At 43.3% G+C, this 26,152-nt stretch overlaps 1 protein-coding gene across 1 annotated transcript in view; it reads left to right on the forward strand.

Annotated features, from left to right (window-relative positions):
- The window catches only part of CTNND2 (catenin delta 2), a 784,902-nt gene that overhangs the window by 518,362 nt on the left and 240,388 nt on the right, over nucleotides 1–26,152 (forward strand). The window contains exon 15 of the mRNA XM_077749452.1: nucleotides 18,349–18,479. Coding sequence (XP_077605578.1) covers nucleotides 18,349–18,479 — 131 coding nt within the window. The remainder of the gene's footprint in view (nucleotides 1–18,348; nucleotides 18,480–26,152) is intronic.

Genomic DNA, 26,152 nt, shown 5'->3' on the forward strand with positions numbered 1-26,152 from the left:
AAACACAACTGTAGCAGAAAGGAGCCTGGGAACCCCGCTGCAGTTGGGGTGGCTCATTCTCCAGAAAGTAAAGTTTCCTTTCACTCCCACCCCCCCCCCAGCCCCATTGCTAATTCAGGATTCTTTCCTCTCTTCTATTTAACCATCAAGGATGTATTAAATCAACAATAGGTAGTAAACTTGAAATCTCAGATATTTGAGAGACTCAGAACATAAATCAGTCAAGGCACATTTAGAAAAATTCTGTGAGTTTTTCTACACGTATAGAATAGGAGATGAAGAAAAGGTGTTTAAAACTTACCCACAAACGTCTAGCTCTGGCATCGTCGAGAATACAAATTTTAAGTAACAACAACTACCCAAGCCACTGGACTTCGCTCTGGGAAATGAAGATACTCAGCTGAACTGGCAGTGTTTCTCACCTAAAGTTAGTGCCTTACGCAGGTTATATCCAGACTATCCAAATGTGTGTAATATTTCAACCAATTAAAATTACTTCTCAAACCTGTAAAGGGTTTTCCTAACTCAGGAAATATTTTATAGAAATTACAGACTTCTACTTGAAGGTAAAAAACAAATAGACCTAAATAAAACATAAAAAAAAATTAAAAAAAAAAAAAAGGGGGCGCCTGGGTGGCTTAGTCGGTTAAGCGTCCGACTTTCGCTTAGGTCATGATCTCGCGGTTCATGGGTTCGAGCCCCGCGTCGGGCTCTGTGCTGACTGCCAGCTCAGAGCCTGGAGCCTGTTTCCGTCTGTGACTCCCTCTCTCTCTGACCCTCCCCTGCTTACACTGTCTCTCTCTCTCTCCTAGAAATAAATAAAACATGAAAAAAAAATTAAAAAAAAAAAAACATCTAGACCAAGCCTTCTTTCTTATTTTTGTATCCACCTGCATAGAATGTGGATATGAATGTTTTCATAACTTGAGGAAATACACATTTCTCGTGACTTTAGTGGATAAAAACCTTCCTGCAGATTCTGCCTCTGAGCACAGTCTGGACCTCTGATGCTTAATCAAATGGAAGTCAAACACTCTCTGAAGAGCATGAGAAAATTTGAGTGTGCTCCGTTCTGTTATGCCAAAGAAGACAGTGTCCTTTGCGCTACGTGTGATTAAATTCCTCCTTTGTGCCCACACAGATTTCCCCTTCCTTAACCGTCCCTGAGGACCACAGCTGTATATGGGGTGGGCTCTGCTTCATGCAACAAGCACAGGCTATAGACTCATTGAAAGTCAAGGTGGTTCTCGGGCTTCCTTTCAACAAATTGGGAGGGCGCCTGGGTGGCTCCGTCAGTTAAGGGTTTGACTCTCGATTTCAGCTCAGGTCACAATCTCATGGTTGATGAACGCTCCAGGTCAGGCTCTGCATTGACAGCACAGAGACTGCTTGGGATTCTCTCTCTCTGCTCCTTCTTGCTTGCTCTCTCTCTGCTCCTCCTTGCGCTCTCTCTCTCTCCCCAAATAAATACATAAACTTAAAAAAAATTGGGCAAGTCTCTCAAGCTCTCTGAACCTCAGTCTCTTTATCTATAAAGTAGAGCTAATCATAGGCCCTGCCTTCCAGAGTCATGGGGAAGAAGACTTAATTGACCACTAACACTTATTGAGCAACTACTAAGGCTTATCACTTTGAATATTAAAGTTGGATGATTTATGTAAATTTTAAAAACCCAGTCAAGATGTTAGCTTATTAGGTTTACACATGCATCATTTTATGAATCCATTAATTAGAGGCATTTTGCTGCTCATAGTAGGAGATTTTGATAGAAATACTAAATAGTTTGGGGACAAGATAATATACCCATAAATACAAATAAATGAATGTAATGAAGAAACAGAAAGATACGTATTTTATTATCAGGCCTTGTTTAAAGAAAATATCTGTTTTTAATTCCAACCAGCAGATTTTGATTGGCATGGCCAACCCCTATGGAAAATTTAAAACAGGAAAACACTAAATGTAGTAGAATAATACAAATTAGGAAAATGTTTTATGTCTGGAAAGTGTCATTTATTATACCTCAAACAGCATAAATCTCTATAGACATAAACCTCCAGACAGCCAATTGTACTTGACATCATAATCATTAATTGAATGAATCCCATGTGACTGGCAAAAGCCAGAGAAATGCAGAACATAATGAATTTGGAAGGAATTTGGAGAAATGGGCCCAGTGTGGGACCAAGTACAATTTAGAGAACAGGACATAAAAGAAAAGTAAGGGGTTGTGTTTAGGAACTGGTTGAAGGGAGCCTGGGTGGCCCAGTTAGGGGGCCATTGGACTCTTGATTTTCCACTCAGATCTTGTGGTCTGTGGGATCAAGCTCCATGTGCGGCTTTGTGCTGCTGACCTAGTGGAGCCTGCTTGGATTCTCTCTCTCCCTCTCTCTCTCTCTCAAAATAAATAAATAAATAAATAAACATTTAAAAAATGGTTGAGAGCACCTATCTTTCTCTGGGTAAGACCTCTCCTTTTCCGTCCCACCCCCTGACTCTGGGTCCTGGAATCCTTACAGTTAGATGGCCTGAAGTTGTAAATGGACTTTGCTTAAACATGAAATATTTTGCTTTATAAAAGTCAATGGCATAAAATGCCTGTGTGTGTTACTGATTATTTTAAAATTATGCAAGTCTTGATTTAAAAACAGAAAGCAATTACCATTGAAAAATACATAATGGACATGGAGTTAGTCCTAAATTAAATGAATTTTACTTCCTTCTAACGAAATCTCCGAGAGACAGACATGCATCCTAACTTCTGGTTTTTTGTAAAATTTAAAATGGAAACTGTTTGGTTAGAGACTGCAGCATCTTGGTAAGGAGGGTGGGTCTACCTAAATTTTAATTCTGCCTCTATCACTTGATGGTCCCTGGGATCTCAGGCAAATTGCTAAAGCTTTCCCTGCCACAGCTGCTGCATCTATAAAATCGGGGTTCTGATGGTACCGCTCTGATGGGAAGGTGGGATGAGGTGGGTAAGGTGCCTAGAGCAGTTGCTAGCACATAGGACTCGCTCAATAAATGGGAGCTCTTAGTACATTGAGTTCTACTTGTACAAACAAAGGGCATGTCAGTGCTTACTGTGGAGTCGTATTATGTAAGGAGATATTCTCCCTGATTATTAAATCTATCATTCTCTCGAGAGGTAGTGGATAAAGTAGTATCTCTATACAGCCTCTGATCACTCCAGTGCAGTTAAATCTAGAAAGAGTACCCGCTACGTTCATCCGACAACAGTCTTCAGTTCGCTGAGCTCATTCGCTTTCTGTGGCTCCCGTGTTTTCTCACGTGACCTCCCTTTCTGTAGTCTGAGTCCACAGAGCCCAACAAAGCTCTGGAGAAAAGGCTGGGAATGAGTGTGAAGGTCTCTTGAAATCAAGTTTAAGAATGAGAACTTCAACAATAATCTCAGACAGTGTAGGACACGCTGAATATAAGTGTTTTCAGCAACAGCATTGCCACCAAAGCAGTATTTTTTTTTCATGAACATCACATCCCATTGTACTTTACTCTTACGAAAGTAAAAAAGAGAGAGAAAGAGAAAGAGATGGCAAGTTTAAATGTTGGTATCTTCTCCAAATTCTCTTGTCAGCATTTTTTAAATACATAGCAAACCATTAGGGAACACTGGAATTTATGTCTTTAAAAGTCCTAAAATAATACATTTTAAAAGAATTTACAAAAGGAAAACCTGTTACAAAGTAGTAAGAACATTTTCCCAAATGACGCATGTTTATGTTCATTGAACTTAACTCGTGCGTCACTTCACTGAAATTCTAAATTTAAATCTTGCAAGATAAACTTTATATTCCAATAAGTATCATTTCCCCACCCCCCAGCAATTGTTTATTATGCAAAAATTCTTCATTTAGGTTTAGGTCACAGCGATGGGAAGGGCCATTCCTTTACCGCTGTTCCCCAGCCACGTTCAGCACGGCAAACTCAGAGGGGAGCCTCAGGATAATTTAAGTTTTCAAGAGAAACAAAACATCCGTCGAACACCAGGAGAAGCATGAGCTGTGTTAGTTCACTTTCAAAATTCAGTTGTGTCACATTCCTTTTGATGACATCATAAACTCGCAGACGCGGATTTTCAGAAATTTCTGGCATAGAAAGCAAGCACCATGTGAAAATGAGGAGGCAGAAGTGTCTGATGCTGCGGTTGGAGAAGCGGAGCCACACCCCAAAGGCACTATCTTGTTAGGACATAGACAATTCTGAAGTTGTTCCCATTCGGCGACGTAATAAATGGAGCTGTCGGTCAATTGTTCTGGCCCAGGGACACCATGAAAAACTGACAGAGGACCCCATGAGCCAATAAAATTGGGAAACCTCTGCAGCTGTATAAAGTCAAGCTCTGCCTAGTTTTTGTATCCGGTCACTTCCCACAAAGAAAAACCAAATGCGTTCAACAATTAGATATTAAATTAGCATTCTTCAGGATCCAAGTGATTTGTTTCCCTGTGGCTTCAGTTCACAGCTGTGGATGGAACTTAAACTGTTCTTCTAGTGAATAAAGAAATGCTTAATGAAGAAATGATAATTCTTAATTAGTGAAAAAGATAAAAGAAATGGGTGCTTTTATTATTTGCATAAATAAAGCTATACTTATCTGCCACTTGCTCTTTTCTCCTGTAATCAAACAGAATCCATGAGCCCTGTTGGCCATCCTGCCCGTTCTAAATTAGAAAATTCTATGGCAGCAATAACGGAAAGTATCTTGAAACTCATTGCAAACTTTTCAATTAATTTTCAAATTAATCACAGCCATTCTACTAAGAGTTAGGCGGACACTGAGGTAATAAAAGCCAAGTCTAAGACTTTATCAATGGGTAGAAATTAAAGGTAATGGGACATGGTTATCTGGAAATGAATACCTTCCTTTTTTTATGATGGCACTTTAAAAAGAAGCTTGCTAATACTTTCAGTTGCATAGATACGGAATCTCCCAGAATAATGGTATACAGCTGGCCTGCCTTACCCCTTTCACTGATGATCTGCAAGGATTACTAATAAATATCCACTGCTCATTATCTTATTCAAAATGAGGGGTGTGTATGTATACATATTTAGAAACATCCAGGCACACACGTGATGTGAAATAGGATAAAAGGAAATGCCTGCACATGGAATTCCTCTGCATCTAATGTCCAGTATGAGAAATAATTGTGAATGGCCACTTGGACACCGTAGTTCTCTTTTTCTAGTATTAAGACTGTGCTCACACCTTCATAGCTTCTTTATACTTCCTTTGAGGGCAAATGGCAGCAAACCTAGCTAGGTGTGTTGGGGTAGGTTTTTGATGTAGGCACTAGCGACTGAGTGTTTATAGTTCTTTGCTTCCTTGTTTGTTTTCCTTTTCTAGCAGCTAAAGAGCAACTACACCCAAAAGCTTTCCTCCCATTTCTGATACGTTTCAATAACAACAGCAGAAAAATGCTGGGAGATGTAAGCCCCGAAGTCGTTCATCAGTACTTATATTCAAGCACTTACAATTAGAGTTCGGCTGTCTCTCAGATTTTAAAATAAGCAGCCAAGTATACAAAAAAACAAAGAGGTAGACAGAATGTGACTTCGTGGGGACAAAGCAACTGGCCCCTTCCCTCCCCTTCCCTTATTACCTTCTCTTCCCTTCCTTCCCCTCCCCTTCCCACTTGTGGTTCTGATGTCATGTTGACAGAGCTTAACAGCACCACTTCAGCCCCCAGAATGCCACTTCTCCAGACAGAGAATGGAATATTGATCTCTGGTATCTTCCCTTCCCTTTCTGATATCCCCTGGGCCTCCCCTAACAGGGCAGCCCCATGCCTGGGGGCCAAGTAAGAGAAGAGCAGAGCCTGGTGTTCCTTCGAGCAGAAACAATTTCACAGAACATCAGCATCACACAAGGCCACCCTGACGATGACAGATCAAGACAAAATCAAGACCCCTCCCTTATCATGTCTGAACACTGACCAAACGTGAATGTTGTCCACATCACTGATGGAAACAGCCACCTGTCCAGGCAAATTTGGATGACTCCTCTTTCTTCACCAATTGCAGTTGGAGCCTTGCTTTGTCTTCTGTCCTTCTAAATCTTTAAGAATCTTTAAGATAGTGAGTTACGTCCTGGCAACAGCCAATCCAGGACCAGACCCTGCCCCCAAAGCCCCTAACACAAACCAAGCTGCTAGAAATCGGCTGTAACACCATCTTACTGAAACACCCTGCANACAGATGTGACCTGATGCACATGGTTGGATTGCGTTGACATGGCTAGCAACATGCTTTTTAAAATTGACCCATCCTGGGGCACGTGGCTGGCTCGGTCTGTAGAGCATGTGACTCTTGATCTTGGGACTGTGAGTTCAAGCCCCACATTGCGTGTAGAGATTACTTAAAAAATATTTTTTTTAATTAAAAAAGTTTACCCTTCCTGAGTACCACCGTCTTATATAGCACATTAATTTCTTATCAGGAAATTAATCCATAAGACAATTCGAGTAAGTGTTCTTTTTCCTTCTTACATAAGATGCTTTTTCTAGTAGGTAACTCTGCTCCCACATTATCGCCCACTACAGTTCAGAGGCAAAAACCAAGGTTTGGAACTAGACTTGCAGGTTTGGAACTAGGTTTGCGGCACAGACTTGGGGAGGAGACAGCTTGGCTGAACGTAACTTTGAACAAGCTTTGAACCTTAACAATTGACCCCCAGGTTCCATGCACCAACTTACTTGTGACCTCAGTCAGGGCACTGAACAATCAGACCTGAGTTTCTCAGCCTCACAATAAACAAGGGAAATGCTAGCTAAAGGACCCTCCCGTCCTAAAATGTAAAGAAAAGCAAATCAAAATGCGGATATACAAATTGTGGAAATACTAAGCCACTTTTATGATTTTTCATGATGGTATAATTATTTCATAATGTTAGTAATAATTATTTCTGCCATCCTTTGGCCTGATTTGAGTCCAGCACTACCGAAAGGGAAAGAGGCAACTAGATGGCCTTTAAATATAGGTCTGGTATTTTTTGAATACGTTTTATTCAATGTACAGTCATTGCTTATTTATAGTTGTCTTCTCTGCTAAAGTATAAGTAGTTTGAGGTCAGGACTCAATATTTGTATCCCCAGGACCTAGAACTTTTCTTGCTTCCTAAAAAGTCCTCCCAAATACTCCTGGAAGGAGACCATGCACGGGTGCTATTTTCAGAGGATTTGTTACTTCATTGTAAAGAATATCTTCAAACACCTTTCTCACTTGGTACCTCTTCTGGACCAAATTTTGTTAGATTCTAGTAAGATCTTCCTTAAGGGGAATCTTTCTGTTCAGGGTTCTCTGAAATACGTTGAGTTGTCATTCTTTGGAAGACTGACATGAGGTGACAGACATGAAATCGTGTGTGTGAAACATGCTACTAACATTCCCAGGCCCAAAATCAACAATGGGCGTCACTGGATACCCCTGGACTCTGCTTAGCAGTCACCCCCCAAGTATATCCTCAGAGCTGACATTCTAAAGACACTGTGACAGGGGCCATGGGGCAGGTTCTCGCTTCCAGAAACCTGGAGGCCAGCATGCAATCTTTGGACGTGGGTTCTTGCTTCTAGGATGCATTTACCCATGTCATTATGGCTTTTCTGAGAGGTTCAGAAGTGTTGGTAAACAGAATCTTATTAAAGAAGCTCTTTTTAAAAAATTTCTTTCACAGAGAACTATCAGAAGATATCGTTATTTAGTTTATAAGAAAGTGCGCTCCAGGGGCGCCTGGGTGGCTTAGTCGGTTAAGCTTTCGTTTGGGTCATGATCTCGCAGTTTGTGGGTTCGAGCCCCGCGTCGGGCTCTGTGCTGACTGCCGGCTCAGAGCCTGGAGCCTATTTCAGAGTCTGTATCTCCCTCTCTCTCTGACCCTCCCCTGCTCTCGCTCTCTCTCTCTCTCCTAGAAATAAATAAAAATATTAAAAAAAAAAAGAAAGTGCGCTCCATTCTATAATTTATACATAGTACGTTTTGAGGCCATTTTTAATAGTATTTAATATTACTTTTCCTTTAATACACACACATATAATAAAACTTTTTGAGGGTGATCAAGGCCTTTGTGGCTTTTTCTCAAATACCTAATCTAATTCTGAGGCAAAATCCTGGTCTCTGCCAATGCTGACAAAGGAAAAACTATTGCATTAACATCCTACAATCATGGACCTCTCTCATGGGTCTTGGGTGTCAGATCCTTCCTTCTGTTCCCACTGGACGTTCGCAGGTCCAGATTTTTCTAAGAAGCATCACGGACTGTTAATTTTAAAGTGGGTATGCAGTCGTAGAATACAAACATTTTCCATAAAGTCATTATGGCTTACACGGAAAAGTTTATGGGCACTATTTGTCCTTTGTTTCCTGGTATTACCACCAAGCACAGCCTGTTAGAATTTCCAGGACAACTAAACGCTTATATGTATGAATTTGATTTTTCCTTGTGGAACCTATTTTATGGAAAATGTCTAGTTGTATTAATAGATAAAAACCAGTATTCTAAATTTTAGTGAGACTGAATAGGTATTACCATAGAATTGATTATATTATTTGCAACCTAATGGACTTTTAGAATATTTAAGCCCTTGGTAGAAGCAGAAATTCACTGGTACTTAAAATACATGAGATTAAAAATGATAAATAGTAGTGTAAATTTTTGCTAATCATTTTATGTTAGTTTCCCCCCTTTGATTTCCAATAAATTGAACTCCGAGAAAAAGCCCTTTGCTTGGCTAAGATTTATTTAAGGCGCCCAGTACCTGTAATAGTTGGGAAATGAGCAATTTTCTCATTATTTTGCTGTTTCTCCACTTCAGCAGCCAGTAGAAAACTTGCTAGTTGAAACTACTCCTCCTCGTTCTAAAATAATAGATGCCAGCCCCCCAAAGTGGGTCCTAGCCTGGCCAGCCCACCCTGTTGTCCGCAGGCAAGGTGTGTCGCTGAGGCAACAGGAATCATACGTGAGCGCGAGCACGGGGTGGGCGGAGGGCCGATCAGGGCAATCCACGGGCCGTCTCTTGCCTTCACACTCTGTGTGCACCCCGGCTCCACCTGCAGCATGCATCCTCACCCCCTGCACACTCAGCACTGTCACCTTGGCCAGGGTCCTCCACAGGAGCCACTGAACTATTTCCTGCTCCATCCTGTCCCCTAGAGTCTGTTCTCAATGCTGCATCCAGAGGGACCTTTCGGAAACTCTGCTCCATCAAGGCGTAATTTACAGGCCATGAACGCACCGTTTTAGGCTTGCAGTTTCTGACTGTTGACTGACGTCTACATCCAAGTACCCACTGTCAAAGTGATTCTCCAAAAACGTGAATCAGATCACAACATTCCGGACTCCTTGTATCTCGCAGAGCAGAGTCTGGAGGCGTACCGTGACTGAGGAATCCTGTGTGATCCAGGCCCCTGCCGCCTCTCTACATGTGGCCCCAGGACCCATGCCACTTCACTCACTGGCCTTCTCCCCACTTGCCTGATGTGCTAATTAAGCACATTCCTCCTCACTCTCTTGTCACTGCTCTTCCCTTCTGGAACATTCCTTCCACCGTGCACAACCTTTAGGTCTGTGCTGCAGGGTCACCTTCTCAGGGATGTCTTCCATAGCCACAGAGTTTACAATAACAACCCCTGTATAGCACGTGTGTGCACCCACGTGTGTGTGTGTGTGTGCGCGCACACACACACACACACACTCATGTTGCCTATGTCTACCTTCCGTTATACCTATGTTAGTTTCCTGTGGCGGCTGTAACAAAATACGACAAACGAGGTGGCTTAAAACAACAGGGATTTATTCTCTAACAGTTCAGGAGATCAGAAGTCTAGTCAAGGCATCGGCAGAGTTGGTTCCTTCCAGAAGCTCTAAAGGAGAAACCCTCCATGCCTCTCCCCTTGCTTCTGGTGGTTGCAGGCAGTCTTTGGCATCCCCGGGCTTGTGGCCACATCACTCCAGTCTCTGCCTCTGTCTGCACATCGCTATCTCCTCTCTGTGTCTCTCTGTGTCCTTTTATGCATCTTATGAGGACACTGCCATTGGATTTAGGGCCCATCCTCATCCAGGAAGATCTCATCTTGATCCTTAATTACATCTGTAAAGACTCTATTTCAAATAAGCTTACGTTCTGAGGTCCCAAGTGGGCATGAATTTTTGAGGGGACACCATTCAACGCAGTACACACTTAATACTGTCTGACAAATAATGTATTTTGCTTTCTTGATAATAAATTGCCAACGACCGTTAGGAAGCAGCTCCCTACGGACAGGAACTTTTGCTGTGTTCGGTACTGAATCTCCAGTAGCGAGACGCACAGGGGTCACTCAGTGAACGTTGGCTGGGGGAGTGAGTGGTTTATAGCTGAACCTGACACAGCAGGAAGCCAGGCGGTCTGCAGGAATATAGTGAGAGGTAAAAGCTGCGGCTTAGAGAGGTGGGTGTTTCAAATAGACAAACAAGAGGTGGTCGGTAAGTTGGAGTAAATCGGTAGAGGAGTGGACTTGATCATCCGCGATCACAGGGTGCATTCCCAGAGGCTTGAGGTGGAGGCGGTGCCTCTTGGGATAATTACACCAGCTCCCTCTGCTCTCCGTGCAGTCTCTCCCATGGGGTGGTCTCTTGATGGCTTAAAAAGACCATATGTGCATTTGTTTCCTGTGGCTGTTATAAATGAACACGAAGTTGATGACTTACAGTAACACATTTATTCTCTTATACTTCTGAAAGCCAGAAACCTGAAATCAGGTTCGCTGGGCTATCATCAGCGTGTCCCTATGGCCATGCGTCTCCAGACATTTTAGGAGAAACTCCTTGCTCTCTGTCCCAGCTTCTAGAGCTGTATTCCTTACATCTCTTGGCTCATGGCCCCTTCCTCCGTCTTGAAAGACAACAACATAGGATCTTATTTCAGTGGCATGTTGCCTTCTTCTTCCATGCAAAGCCCATTTTGTCAAATAAGGTAACATTTACAGATTGGAGGCATACCTTTGGGGCCATTATTCCGCCTACCAGATATATCCTAACTAGAGACCAGCCAATGATCTTGGGACACGTATAGAGAGTTCCAGATTCTTCCTTCCTGATTTCCCACTGCAGGAAGTGGTGGGATTCTGTGCTTTCATTTAACTAACAGGAATACTCCTTTTCTCCCCTATTAATTTCTCTGCTGATGGCACGGCTACTTGTAAGGAGAGCATCAACCTTGAAACAAGCAAGTACGTCAACCTTACGCTCATAACATTTGAATCCTCCCTCTTTTTTGTGCTTGATTTTTCATTTATCATATCATCATAGTTGATATGGTCTGTGCAAATTGCCTCAGCATTTTGTGAAAAGAGAGGGTGTAATTAATAATGCAGATTTGAGATGAAAAGAGGATTGCCCCCAGGAGGAAAGAGCTGGCTGGGTGGTCCCTGATGCCATCAAGTCCCTGGGAGCCGAACACCATCAAGTCCCTGGGAGCCGAACACATCTATAAGGAGCACAGCGGCTGCTCCATCAGAAGACAGGTCGAGAAATCACGATTCCATAAATTAATGCTAATGATGCAGTTTTGGGAATTACATTTTCCCAAAACATAAAGCTTGGAGAGAGCCATTTCTTTCTAAAAACGAAAACAGTTAAGCTTGTTTTCTAGACAGTCATAATTCCAATGCTGCTGTTTCTATGAAAGCAAAGATTTGTTTTTTAAATGTGATAAGCCACATAGGGCAGTTTCTGGTTTGGGCTGCAAAATGCCCCTGAGTGAGGACGAAGACCCGGGCGTTTCCATGTGCTTCTCATTGGATAAGGTCTTGTTCATCAACAAGAATTGAAATACTTCCATTTCATCATAAAACTACCCACCTATCTAACGTTCTTAGGCACCCCCAATGTTATTAACAAGACCACATCAAAAACCAAACAGCTCACCTCATGGCTCTAGATGCCAAAGTTAAAGCCAATATGGTCTTTAAAACCTTAAGCTAGGGGACACCTGGGTGGCTCTGTTGGTTAAGCGTCTGACTTCAGGTCATGCCATGATCTCACAGTTGGTGGGTTTGAGCCCTACCTTGAGCTCTGTGCTGACAGCTCAGAGCCTGGAGCCTGCTTCAGATTCTGTGTCTCCCTCTTTCTCTGCTCCTCATCTCCTCGCTTGCGCTCTCTCTCTCTCTCTCTCTCTCTCAAAAATAAATAAACATTTAAAAAAAACTTAGAGTTCAAAAATTTTAAATGGTGGAGATTTTCATATCTTTAAGTAACGTCCTTGCAGCCCTGCCCCAACGGAAATTACTGAGGCTACAAAGTGGGCAATATCCCTCCAACATAAAGAATCAAAGGAAGCAATGTTTCTCTGACATGAAGCTTTGCTGAAAATCGTATTTTGAATTCCCAAAGACTCTGGCCCTGGGGCCCTTTTCAATGCAGAAGTAAACATGATAAAATCTCGTGACAGCGCATCAACTCCCGGGTTTCTGTGCCAGCATAACATAGTAACGGATTTCAAACTGTTTGCTATTTAGCTCTGAGTGGAGCGCTTGTAATTTTAGCAACTCAGAGAGTCCATCTAAGAGTGAGAATTTTGTCACAATATTGTTGGTCTATGTGACAAGTTTTAATGGAGAAAAGGTTACATTTGCATATTCTCCATTTCCATTAACATTTCTAAAGTGAAGCCCAGTAACAAATGAGAGTTAGGAGTTTGCTCCAGTAGAAAATCCTAGATGGTTCTTATTTCTTAGTCTTCTCTCTGTCGTCTAGTTATATATGGTACCTGGCATGTCTCAAGGGTCCACACTGCATACCAGACACTGCTCCAAGGGGTTCATATATATTATTTCTGATCAGCCCACCAATACTCCAGGGTAGGAATTATTATCTCATTATGAAAGATGGACTCAGTGAACATTTGCTCAAAACAAAGAGCATGCCAGCCGGTGCAGATTCAGCAGCAAACCAGAAGCAAGGCAGAAGGAGCCCAAGGCTGCAGAAAGAGTTCATGGTTGAGCAGGGGTTGAACCAATTCTGTCTGCATCCAAAGAACTTTTGCCCACCATGGCACTCTGCCTCTGGAGGGGGTAGGAGACAAAGCAAATCATTTCAAAGTGGCACATTTCCATGCACAATTTTTACTAAAAGCTAAAGCAGTGTCTCTTTACACTTCTGTACTTTCGTGTAAGTATCATGTCTAGTATCAATAAACCAATCAGTAAAAGGTTATTTTTTTCATTAAATGGCATTGTATAAATATTTTAAATATATACAAAGGTCCTTTAGAACAATCTTAAGGTAACAATAGTAGTGTATCTCTATCTATAGCTCTTAATACCTTGCCAGCCACTTTCACATTTATTATTTCATGTGTCATTTAAAAAGATGCCCATGAAATGGGTGGTGTTATTTGCTATATTAGATCCATGGAAACCAAGCCCAGCAAACAGTGAGGGACTTGATGAGAGAAAGCCAGATGTTCAAGTTTGGAACACTTTTCCAATTACTCTCATACCAAATCCTGTATCCATTCTACTAAAATAATCCAGCAGTAAAAGACTTACATGCTTGCTTGACACAAGTGATCAGACACAGTTCATGTGTAGACCAGAGTCTCTCAGCCCTGACTCTAATGACAGTTTGGGGACAGAGAATTCTTCGCTGTGCACTGTAGGATGTTGACCCACATTCCTGGCCTCTCCCCACTGGGTGCCAGTTGTGACAACCAAAAAAGTCTTCAGGCATTTTCAAATGTCCACTGTGGACACTGTTAGAAACATTTTTTTTTAATTTTTTAATGTTTATTTATTTGAGAGAGAGAGAGGGAAACAGAGTGCAAGGAGGGGAGGGGCAGAGAGAGAGGGAGACACAGAATCTGGGCTCCAGGCTCTGAGCTGTCAGCACAAAGCCCGACTCCGGACTCGATCTCGGGAATGGCAAGCTCATGACCTGAGCTGAAGTTGGACGCTTCACTGACTGAGCCACCCAGGCACCCCTAAACATTTATTTTTGAGACATTGTCTAAAAAAATCCCTCTTCTAGACATTGTTGCAAGGCGGTGATTACAGCAGGCAACATAGTTATATGGTTAAATTTATCTATTTGAAAGCAGACAGCCAAGTTTTATTCTGGCTCCACCACTTAAGTTCCTACCATCTGTAAGTCAAATTTCCTCCTCTGTAAAATGAAAATAAACCACAGAAGGCTACTTAAGGATGAAAGAGTTAAAGCGTGTGAGCAGGGAGCCATGGCAACTGACTGTCAGTGCTCTCACGTTGTTACTTAAGGTTATTTTTCCAGCCGTTCTGGAAGCCTAAACAAATCTGAATGTTCTTAGATTTCTTTTCTCCAATAGTGACTGCAGACCAGAAGCAGAATTTTTGTATTGGAATGAAAGGCCCTTCATGAGCTCATCCTAAACTTGCCTTCCAACCCGGTCTCCACCATCCCGCCGCCCCCACCCCCTGGCAGCCTTCCTCCACACAGCCTGTTTCTTCGCCGTTCCCCAGCTGGGGCGAGCACGTACCTTTTCCAAATCTGCCAACCCCTCCATGACCCCATACCTCTCCCTGTGCTGATCCTTCATTGGTATATGTCTTTTCCAGAACGTCTTTCTGTTGGGAGCCACTCCTTGTCCTTAAGGATTAAGACCTTATGTGAAGAAACCGTATCATACACCAAATTCTGGCCCAAATGAGACAGATGTTTTATTTCCTCTGGGCCTCCAATTCTTTCTCTGGTCTATCTCCGTGGACAACAAAAACTCCGAATGATCTCATTTAAGTGAAACAAAACTATTCTGGAAAAAAGAGACTTGGACATAAATTGTCCCCCCCTCAACTTACTGCTGAGGGGGCACACCTTGAGCATAGCTCTTGTGAAATTGAAATATTTGAAAACACTAGTATCCTCTTAGACGATGGCCAGGGCTGGGGAGGGCCAGTTAGAATAAACCAGAAGCAAACTGCCCAGACACACAGTCCACTCCAGCATGATTCCTGAAAGCTGGTTTAGCCCAGGAGACATCAAGTCATTTTAAACACTAATTTACCATTGTCGTAAGTCTTATCCGGCTTTCTGACCTCCCTCGCCCCCTTTCATTCTGTCCTTGATCCCCCTTCCCCACCCAGGGACCCCACTTTCTCATGTTGCCATTGCACCAGGTAGGGATTCGAACACCGCAGCTGAGGGAATTTTTCATGCTGTGTGAAAGACCCTTGTTCCCATGAAGTTTACAGCAGAGAAAGGGCGGGGCAATAAATCAGAGTAACGGAAACAATGGAGGAGAATTTCAGCCAGTGGACAAAATAGGGCAGAAGGTGAGGGGTCAGGCTCTTTGCCTGGAAGCTTCGAGGAGATGCCCCCCGAGACCTACAAACTAAGACCTAATCAAGACAGGAGAGCCCCATGCAGAGCCCCGAGGGAGGAGCCTCCCCAGAAGTACCGAGATCTTGAGATGGGAACCGAAGGAACAGGGAGGTGTCCTCTGTGTGAGAGGCGGCTGTTTCCCTCCGTGCAGTGGGAAGCCGCTGCAAGGTTTCAGCCACAGAATTGTTGATGCATAGTAAAGACTGCACAACTTGGCAGTATGGAGTGTGTGTGTGTGTGTGTGTATCTGTCTGTCTGTCTAGGTGTATCAGGGGAAGGGGGAGCATTCCAGAATGACCAATTGGCCAGAGAAAGGACATCAGTAGAACTGAGGAAACACTCTCCCTGCCAAGATACTTTCTTCACTCGTTCCTTCATGCCTTGATTCTTCCAAAGCACAATTACATAAATTTCATTGTGTACCAGGGATATTGTACATGCTGGTTAGCAAACATGACCAAAAGGACTATGGACCTGCCCTCATAGAACTTACCACAGTGTGGAGACAGAGGCGGGGATGGGTCATAGTCCACAACGCAATGGAGGCACTACCACTAGGAGTTGCATGGACGGACTCACAGAAGGCTTCCCCGAGGAGATCACTGAGAGCCTGGGGCCCTGAGTTTGAGTGAGAGACCACTGAGCCAGGACTGTTCCAGGTGGCCAGTGCAGGGAGCCCAGGGAGGCAGCGGGACACAGGGCGGGTAAGTTGAGAGATGGCAGGTCAAGCAAAGGCCTTAGGAGCCATGGGGATATCCTGGTCTTTATCCCAAAGACAGTGGGAACCACTGAAGGCTTCTAAGCAGGGATGCGGCCCAATTAGTTTTGCGTTTGTGCCTACTTAGATGCCTTAGGTAGGAAGAAGGGTGGTTGGGAAGTGACTGGCTTAGTCAACAGGGTGAAAGGTGAGGAATAGGTCTGGGAAGAGAGTAGTGAGGTGGAGGGCATGTCTGGGATTCCAGAGTTTTCAGAGGGAAGTTGAATAGCTTTTTTTTTTTAACCAAGATTAAAGAGTCTAGATCCATCTCAGGCTCATGATTCCTTAGAAAGTGCATCTGTTCTGAATTTGAGTGGTGTGTGCGTACGTGTACACATATACATACATGCGTCAATGCAAACGAACCCATGTGTCTGCATGTGTGCAGACAGTCCCTAAGCCTTTTCCCCTAGAGATCTTGTTCAGAAGATGCTATTGATATAGGCCATATAAGCCATATATGCCGTATAGAACAACTACCATCTGGTTAATAAAATAGGCTCACATGAGCTCTTTACTAATCACTTTCCAATAGCACAGGCTCACCCGAATTCATCTTAGCCATCCAATGTCTATGGGACACTGCTAATCTTGATGTATAGGGTATTCTGTAGATGTTTCTTTCATTTGAACAAAGAATAGAATTTTACTTGGCTGCTATTCTAAGCAGAAGGGGCCGTGCTATCTCGATGTTGCGGAAGTGGTGTAGAATCATGCAAGAGAAAGACATTAAACTTAAAAAAGAAAAACAAGCTTCCTGCGTTCTTAATCTGTAATTTCTACGTTGATCACGTAGCCCAAACAATTCAGTAGTTTGACTATTACCAGCAATCACTTATGGATGGTTTATAGCAGATGTATTCTTGTACTGTACATCCTTTTGAAAATATGTGAGGCTGCCTAAAATGTTATGTCAATTTATTAACTACTAAATGCACATTAAGTCAACTGCTTGATCTTTCCAATAAAAACTAAGCTAATTCAAAAGGAATCCCACTGACTGTTGTCTTCAGAGCCATGCAGGGAGAGCTAACACATTTCAAGATTTGCTTGACAGCCTCTATGGCTTGTGATAAAGATAAAGAGAACAGGTTAGAATCTAAGAGGACACTTTTAACCTTTGTCTGCTCCTTCTCTGCCCCATTTTTTTTGCAACTCCTCTCCTCAGATGACAGCACTGACCCGGCATCAACAGGATGGATGCCCTTGAGTTTGTTTCTCCAGGAGTAGAGTGGTTATTGCCAAGCTATCTCATTTCTCTTTCACCCTATCCTCTGGATAAATAGTACCCTTTGGTGGCACGTGGGGTCAAGTTTTTATCTGTAGTCTCAGAGGTTGCTTTTTTATTTCTCTGTTAAAAATGGGGTCCCTGCTACAGGAATAGAATCCATTGAATTGGCCCGTTAGCTCCATGCCCTAAGTGGTTGAGCTGATTGACTTCATAAAACAATATTCATTTGCATAATGGTACAGTCAGTCTTGTGTTTGAGGATGGACTTAAACGTCTCAGAGCGTATTTCTTAAAATTAAATAAACAGCCATCTTCTTGGAGTAGCTCAGATGTGAAAAGGAGAACACAGGGGGAAAATGTACAGTGAAAAAATATATATTAACATTGTATAAACCTAGCTCTTTAACTTGCTTTTATGAAGTCTTCTTGCTCTGCTTTTATCTCTGGAGAATCATTTAAAGAAGAGCTTATGATAACAGTAACAGTAATAATAGTCATAAAATAAGAAAGATGGCATCAGGTTCTACCACAGCATTTTGGATTTTGGATTGGACCCATCCAGTGATATTTTCTCTTGTCTGATAATTTAGCTAAACATTGTCCCTGATGCAGGCTGTTGAAACGATATATTAGAAACAAATGTGACCTTATAAATTCTCCACTGAAGCCAAATTAAAAATGTGTATATTAATAAAATCATGTGACACTTTTAAGTCATTCTTTTCATAATGTCCATAAACATGTAACTTCAGTTGGTATCTTTAAGATTTTGTGTATATGCTATGTATGTTCAGCACATATACATATGGGTAAACACACATGCACTTCCAAGCCATCAGCCTAAGGAAGTCTTTTCAGATTCTTTTAAGTGAATGTGCATGTAAGGAAACCAGAAAAGCCCTTAGTGAAATAGTTTCCTGTAAACTCAAGTGCATTTCATCAATGGGCTAAGTGTGTGTTAACAGTGTGGTAGGATTTCTTTCTCACATTCTCCTGCCTTCCTCTTGTTCAGAGAATTTGGATGGAGAGACCCGGAGCTACCGGAAGTGATCCAGATGTTACAACACCAGTTTCCTTCGGTCCAGTCTAATGCTGCAGCCTACTTACAGCACCTGTGTTTCGGAGACAATAAAATTAAAGCCGAGGTAAGCACTACTTGGATTCTTAAGGGACCGGTGGCAGGTGTGTCATCATGGCGGTCTACAGAGTAGTGTTGAAAGGGGAAAGGAATAGGAAAACCAAAGTTATGTTTCCAAAATTCAGATCCATATTTAAGACTGCAGTGGCACTTTCTGATTAATTGGCGTGTGTATGCATTCAGCCTTCTTTTTTAATATTTGAATACCGAGGTGTAGATGACCAAAGATACCTGCTAGTATTAACACAGGTAGGATGGCCGAGTGCTGGACTTTTCATGTGATTTGCCTTCCTCTTCCCAATACCTGCCCTGGAGTTAGTTATCTCCGCCTCTAAATCTTCAAGAAATAAAAAGCATTTACGTTGTCTCCTCAACTTACAAGATTACGGCAGTCAACCTGTGGTATCATCTGTCCCTTCTGGAAAACTCACTTACAGGATGAGAACTCTAGGCAATATATAGGATTTGTGTTATAATCAAGAATTTTGAGCCATTTACAGAATTACTAGTGAATATAATACAGATGTATGGAGTCTATGAAAGAGCATGTTGTCTGTGTCCATTATGTAAGCAATTGTTAACATGCTTTGTGCTCTTGGAGTACTTTATATATACGTTGTGCTGCGTGAGATTTCTGGAAAATCACAGTGGTCGACGTATCTCTGATTTTTTTTAGACAACAGACAAGCATTTGCATATAAGCTGCTGAATAATAAAAAAATTTTTTAAAGATTTGGTGAGTTATGAAGAGTCATCTCCATAACATGGAGCAGTTTGAGGAATCAGTCGAAATCAGTTGAAGAGTGGAAACTAGAAATTTGAAGATATAATTGCAATTTATTACAGAGGTTGCCTGCTTGCATTAGGATGGATATAGCCTAGGCTTTTCAACATTTCTGTCTATCTTCCGCTGGCACTCCGGGGACTTAGCAGAAAGGTCACGTGTCTTTGTGGATTGAATAAAGGGCAATGGGTCTCAGCCAGGTGTGATCTTGCCTCCCAAGAGATAGTTGACAACATCTGGAGACATTTGTGGTTGTCACAATTGGAGGGGCTGTGGCGGTGCTGTCAGCACATCACGGGTGGGGTTGAGGTGCTGCAGAACTCCCTAAAATGCACGTGCACCAGGCGGCACCCACAGCAAAGAGTTATCCAGCCCCAGGGTCAACAGTGCCAACAGCCACATGAGGAAAAACATTGTTTATCTAAAATAAGTTTAAAAGGGGCGCCTGGGTGGCTTAGTCTGTTAAGTGTCCGACTTTCGCTTAGGTCATGATCTCGCGGTTCGTGGGTTCGAGCCCCGTGTCGGGCTCTGTGCTGACTGCCAGCTCAGAGCCTGGAGGCTGTTTCAGCCCGTGACTCCCTCTCTCTCTGATCCTCCCCTGCTCATGCTGTCTCTCTCTCTCTCTCCTAGAAATAAATAAAACATTAAAAATTTAAAAAAATAAAATAAAATAAGTTTAAAAATGCCAAAAAATACTATTAAAATTAGATAAAAAGATCTACAAATGACTCAAGGTGATTCAACTTCTGTCCCAAATGGAAATTATCTCAATCATTCTGTGCCTTTAATAGAAAACAAAATAGTCAATCAAAACGAAGGACAGAATTCTGATAAGGGGATTACAGACCATCATTTTTTCAAGGGCACAACTTTGAGGGCTTCTTTAAAGGCCATGGAAGCATTTCATTCCATTGTTCACATGAGATTGGATGGGCGGGGTCGTGATACCCCCACAAAAGCAGGAATGTGGTTCCGAAGTCAAGACTGATGACGCCATGCAATATACCTAGAAGGTATGGAAAGTTGGACGACACATTTGCGGCTTATTGGGATGGTCAGCGCGGCTCCTGAGCATGACTGAAAGTGGCTTGAGAGCAGGGAAGGAGGTTGGCTTGGGTTTTGTGGTGATTATGGGGCGGGGCCAGTGTGAGGGTTCTCACATGTGGAGAGGGGCTGGCACGATGTGCTGATGCCAAAGGAGGAGGCATCCAACCTTTCTTATCACCTTGCTCAGACGTGGGCAGAGCGGGAGATGGAGGCTTGAAAGTGGTCAGAAGCCAAACATCCAAAGACAGAGTGTGAACCTTTAGTAGAAAGGGTCATGTGGTCAGATGGTCCAGACAGCTTGGCCTGGAGAAATGTGAAGTCACTGGTCCAACTGACCCTGTCTACATGCTCCCTGGCTCCAGTCCTCCGGGACTGACCAGAAAGCCTCTTAATAGCAGTTGAAACCAGGCAGCTGGCCATAGACTTGGATGTGGCCCCATCAGAAGCACCCCACGGCCCCACAATGATCAGAGGCACAATGTAGGGGTGACTGGGACATGCCTCAGTGTCCAATAGACGTGTCCCTCTCTGTGCTGCTTCCCTGCTCACCAGCTGTGCCTCCTGAATAAGCCAGTTGTCCTCTCACCCCTTAAAATAGAGATGCTGATACCTGTACTGTGGAGTCCTTGTCGGGCTAAGTGACTTAATGTGCGGTGGCTGTTTAGTGGTAACATATTCATCCATTCGTATTCTTTTTTGGCCAGGAACACACAGTTAGAACATTGAAGTTACTTTATTTTATCTTTCCTACGTTCATTTTAAGTTATTTTACTTTATTTAAAATACAAGTTATTTTATTGTGGGTATGTATGCGTCTGCATGTGTCCATGTGCTTATTTTTCTAATTCTGCCATGGGCGCCCTTGAAGTTCCCTGTGTCCCCTCTCGCTGCCTGGAAACTCTTCCAGCAGCTGGCGCTCAGAGCAGGGGCTCATCTGGTAGATGTTAGTGATCCACTGTACCCCTTGAAGGCTCCGGACACGGCCAGGGCCTCATGACAATGATGTCCAGGTCCCCGGGAGGCTGAGATGAGAAGGAGGGGAGCGGTGGTGTAGGACTGAGGGCACAGCGTGACACCGCATTGTACAGGGACAGAGCACATGCCTAAATAAAACACAGAGGGAGCCATCTGAGTTTCCCTTTCTCACTCCCTCACTCACATGGGGAGCACACGTGTGTACACACGCATGCATGCACACGCGGAACCTCTAATAGGGATTTTGCATAGTTCTCTTTTGCTCCCTCATCCTAACTCAGGGCCCAAACCAATAGTAACAGTTCTCCCTTCGTGGCGGATGGCTGCCTGTCAGGTTCTCATACACAAGTATTGATTTTTGTAATTACCTGTTGTTCAAATACTAATCCTGCAGGCGCTCGCCTTTCCAATGTACTCAGTCCCCTAGTCTTTCTCTTGCATTTTATTGAATTGATTTAGCCCTTCAGTCTGCATTTCATTATTGGTATTGACTTTGCTCACACAATGGATAGACCATTGAACAAAAGGCAGAATTAAATATCCTATATGGGGAGGGTCATAAATCATGCCTTTCTCATTCCTCATTACATGCTTTGTACAGTTTTCATGTAATGAAGCCAAGAAACCCAGGGCTGCTCAAAATGAAGCTGGATCTTATAGGTACGAAGTTGAGGATTCACTTCCATAAATCAGCAGATGAAAGCCCTGTTTCTAACATTTCTTCCTGGTCTGATGAATGGTGAATTTGCTGGGTTTGTGGCAGCCTCCCAGAAGGGGGCGGAGCCCAGGGGAAGGAGCCGGGGTGGGCACTGATGGAGGTGGAGTCTGCAGTCCATTGGGCACCCCGATCCGGCTTAGAACGTTCGGGTACAAATGAGACAGGAGGGTACATCGGAACAGACACCGTTGAGGAACCACTAAAGGGACCCGGGGAGGGAAGAAGGGCAAGAATAGGGTCTGGGCTGTTGCCACAAACACACTGAGTTCGCGCAGCTTGTTTTCACAGACCGATGAACCTCTGATACCTCCCTGGCCTCCTGCTTCGGGGCAGAGGCATCCGTGGCACCGACGGGTGTCAGGACTGCCGGAACTATGCCCGTGACACACTGTCTCCTAAATTGTTGGGACTGTCACAGTAAATTGAACTTTACATGATCTCTGGAGTTGTTTGACATGAAAACTCACTTGTGTGTGTATATCACCGGCACCTTTCAGGAGGTACCTGAATGATGACAATCTTTTAGTATTTTTCATAAATACTTTCTTCATTCTTTCTGGGAGCTCCTCAGTTAATAATATTAAGATTATCCGTTGACTTGGGGATAATCCTAGGTGTCTCTCATGGGTTCAAATGATTTGAGTGTCTTTATGTCGCCCTTCCTCCTTTGTCCCGTTTCTGCCCATGCACGCGTTAGGATGGGTGCACAGGTAGGCACCCCATACTTGAGCGTGGAAAATCATACATATAATGTATATGCTATAGGGCAGCACTCAAGATAATATGTGTCCTAGAAAGTTTTTTAAAGGTATTTTCACAGTTTCAAGTGAGAAGGCTTCTTCTCAAAATTAAAAAAAAAATAGCTATTTTAATTTATAGTGAACTAAGAAATTAAATTTAGTAGAAGTTTAAAATTCCTTTAATAAGGGTTTAAATTTTAAAATAATTTTAAAATGCATCTTCTTCTTCGGGGCACCTGGGTGGCTCAGTCGGTTAAGCATCCGACTTCGGCTCAGGTCATGTTCTTGTGGTTCATGGGTTTGAGCCCCACGTCGGGCTCTGTGCTTGACATCCAGCTCAGAGCCTGGAGCCTGCTTCGGATTCTGTGTCTCCCTCTCTCTCTGATCCTCCCCTGTTCACGCTGTCTCTCTCTCTCATAAATAAATAAAAACATTAAAAAAATAAGAAAAAATAAAATGCATCTTCTTCTAAACATGGGACCATTCCTTTAAGCATCATACCTTTTCCACAAAACTGGAGCTGTGTTAGTTGGACTTTGTTATTAACTGACTGTGTTCGCCTCTCTGTCATGGAAGTGGCCGCTGAGCCCTTCTGATGAAGATTTTTAGGGTTTTGACCTGGTCACCTCTTTTTATATGAGAAATTAGCTTCAGCTATCCACTTTGCACCCAAAGTATTTGAAGATCTTACATAGGAAACACACATTGTGTTGATGAGTGTGATTGGTCTAGGAAAGCAGTACCGATTTGACTTTCCTTATTCCCAGCACACCTGGGGGAAGTTGCCTTAGCACTCTGGCTCTAACCAAGTATTTTTGGTTGTTGTTTTTAAAGAAATGGCATTTTCAGTTCTAGTATTAAAAAAAATACTTTATCAAAGCTGATTTTGGGGTTATTAGGGGAATTGAATATTCATAATATATAGATCCTGTTTTTAAGGAATCCACAACCTATCAGACAGAGAGTATAGGAAATACAAACTCCCAGCCTGTGAGCATGTTTACCAAATGCTCAAAAACCAGCCTGTGGAGTCAGAAAGCTGCCTGCTTCCTACAGTGATTACACAGAATTTTAAATTAGAAGTTGCAAGGAAAATATAACCTAAGCCATACCCCTTAGAATTAATGGAAGAGGGCTTGAATTTACAGATTCAGTCCTTTGGAGTGTGTGTGTTTGTGTGTGTGTGTGTGTGTGCGCGCGCGCGCGTGCACACGCGCACACACACACACACATCCACATATCCATATAGTTTCAGTGTATTTGTACCATTTACACTAATCCAGATTGGCACCATCTTTCTTGAGTGATGATAACAGAGAAATTGATTTCAAAGAAAAGAAAGAAAAATTGGTTTCTTTGTATATGCATACCATCCCCCTCCCCCATAATTTATATTTTATTCAGAATGATTTAGAACATTCCATATGTTAAAAAAAAAATGACTTGTTCCTGTCTACTACACTTAAGGAGCTTCATAATTTCTATTTTATCCTGGTTCTTTCTACCTCATGTAGTTTGAGAGAAGGTGCAATCCATCTTTTCAGTTGATTACCTCGGAGCCATTGCTTCTCTTTTCTTCATCATAAATTGTTCTACATTTTTAAAGAAAGAGCCTCTATTAGTTGCAGGATGTGAACTGACTGCATACCACTGAGTTACAAACACGTGTTCTGGAGCCAGGCTACCTGCCCTTGAACCCTGGCTCTTCTGCTTTCTAGCTCTGGGATCTTGGGCAAGTTTTTGCACCCCTCTGAGTGTCAGACTCCCAGACTATCAAACGGCATGGAGAATCTATCCCACTCCCGCAAGGAAGCGCATAGACCGCCAGCCAGCATGAGTGCTTAAGGAATATGGGTTATTGTTAGTATATGTTGAAAATATAAACGAAGGAAGTCTCTTCCAAACCATTAAAAGTAAAACTAGTCTCATCGTGTTAGAGACAGAATGGTTTATATATTCTGCTTTACTTGTATTTTTACCATTCACATTTTGAAATCTACTGTTGTCAACTAAAGAAATGGAAAGCACATGTTGTATGTGGCTCTATGCCGAGCCACTGTTGAAATGAGTAGATTCAACCACGAGGTCTTTGGGAAGTTAGAATTAAAGAACCATTTTTATGTGCCAACATAGAAGAACACACCAACAGGTCCAAATGCTTAATACACTGATACCATGTGAAGGTGGACCTCAGGAGTAATGCATCTGACAGATAGTCCCTAATCAGCTGCAAAGTTCCAGGCTCTGTTCTTGGTCCTGACGTCATAGCAGTGAACACACTAGCCTCAGGTGAGCCGCGGGGAGGCAAGAGTAAACAAAGGCAGAAATCTATCATATATGAGATGGTGTCATAAAGAAGACACAGCATAGGAATGAGGGTAGAGGGTGAGGGCACTTCGAGGTAGGGATCACTGCAGTCTCATGGCAGGTGATCGGGAAGGTCATCTCTGAGAAGCAGTGTTGGAGCAGTGCCCGGAGACTGAGAGAGACAGAGAGAACCATGGAGTCACTTCTCTGAGCAGGAGTGCTCCATGCACAAAGCAAACAAGCCCAAGACAGGAGTGTGCTGGTTTGTGTAGTTTCTTGTGGCTGCTGTAGCAAAGTACCACAAACAGGGTGACTTAAAATAACAGAAGTCCAAGGTCAGGGTGTCAGCAGGGCCGGGCTCCCTCTGAGACNGTTTAATGAGAGACCTGGGAAAGAGAAGCAATGCATGTTGGGAAAAGACTGGACATAGGCCAGGAACAGCCCATAGTTTGCAGGTGGCAGTGAAGACAGAGACTCACATCTCATTTCCAGACTGGCTGTCAGCTTGGCTTCCGGGCTGGTGACTTATCTGGAGCCACCAGGGCACAGGGGAGAGAGAGCACAGAGGTTCATTCAGATCTAAGGAGCACGGACCGTGTGTCCTCAAGTTTAAGGTCACCTCGAGGAAGACCAGTGATGGTAGGAGAGAACAGACAGCACGGGGTGAAGGAAGGCATGGGCATCAGAAGGTGCAGAGGGCATGTTGCCACCTGCTGCTCACGTTCCACAGCTGTGGGCCACACAGCTGGAGACCAACATTCAGCCTCGGGTGCCTGGATGGCTCCGTCCGTTAAATATCCAACGTAGGCTCAGGTCATGACCCCACGGTTCAGGTCATGAGTTCGAGCCCTGCATTGGGCTCCATGCTGGCAGTGCGGAGCCTGTTTGGGATTTTCATTCTCTCTCTCTCTCTGTCTCTCCCTCCCACACTCAGGCTTTTTTTCTCTCTCTCAAAATATATAAAACTTAAAAAGAAGACAACCTCGGCGTCTGCCTTTATGTGAAGAAACCTCTCCTTCCCCCTCCTCCCCTACCAACAGAGGAGGAAGAACAAGGGGGCAGGAGGAAGGTGGGAAGCTTGCCCCCCTCCCCCCCCCACGCTGGTCCTT

The sequence above is a fragment of the Crocuta crocuta genome, unplaced genomic scaffold (assembly GCF_008692635.1).
Source record: "Crocuta crocuta isolate KB4526 unplaced genomic scaffold, BGI_CrCroc_1.0 scaffold89, whole genome shotgun sequence".
Classification (NCBI taxonomy): Eukaryota; Metazoa; Chordata; class Mammalia; order Carnivora; family Hyaenidae; genus Crocuta; species Crocuta crocuta.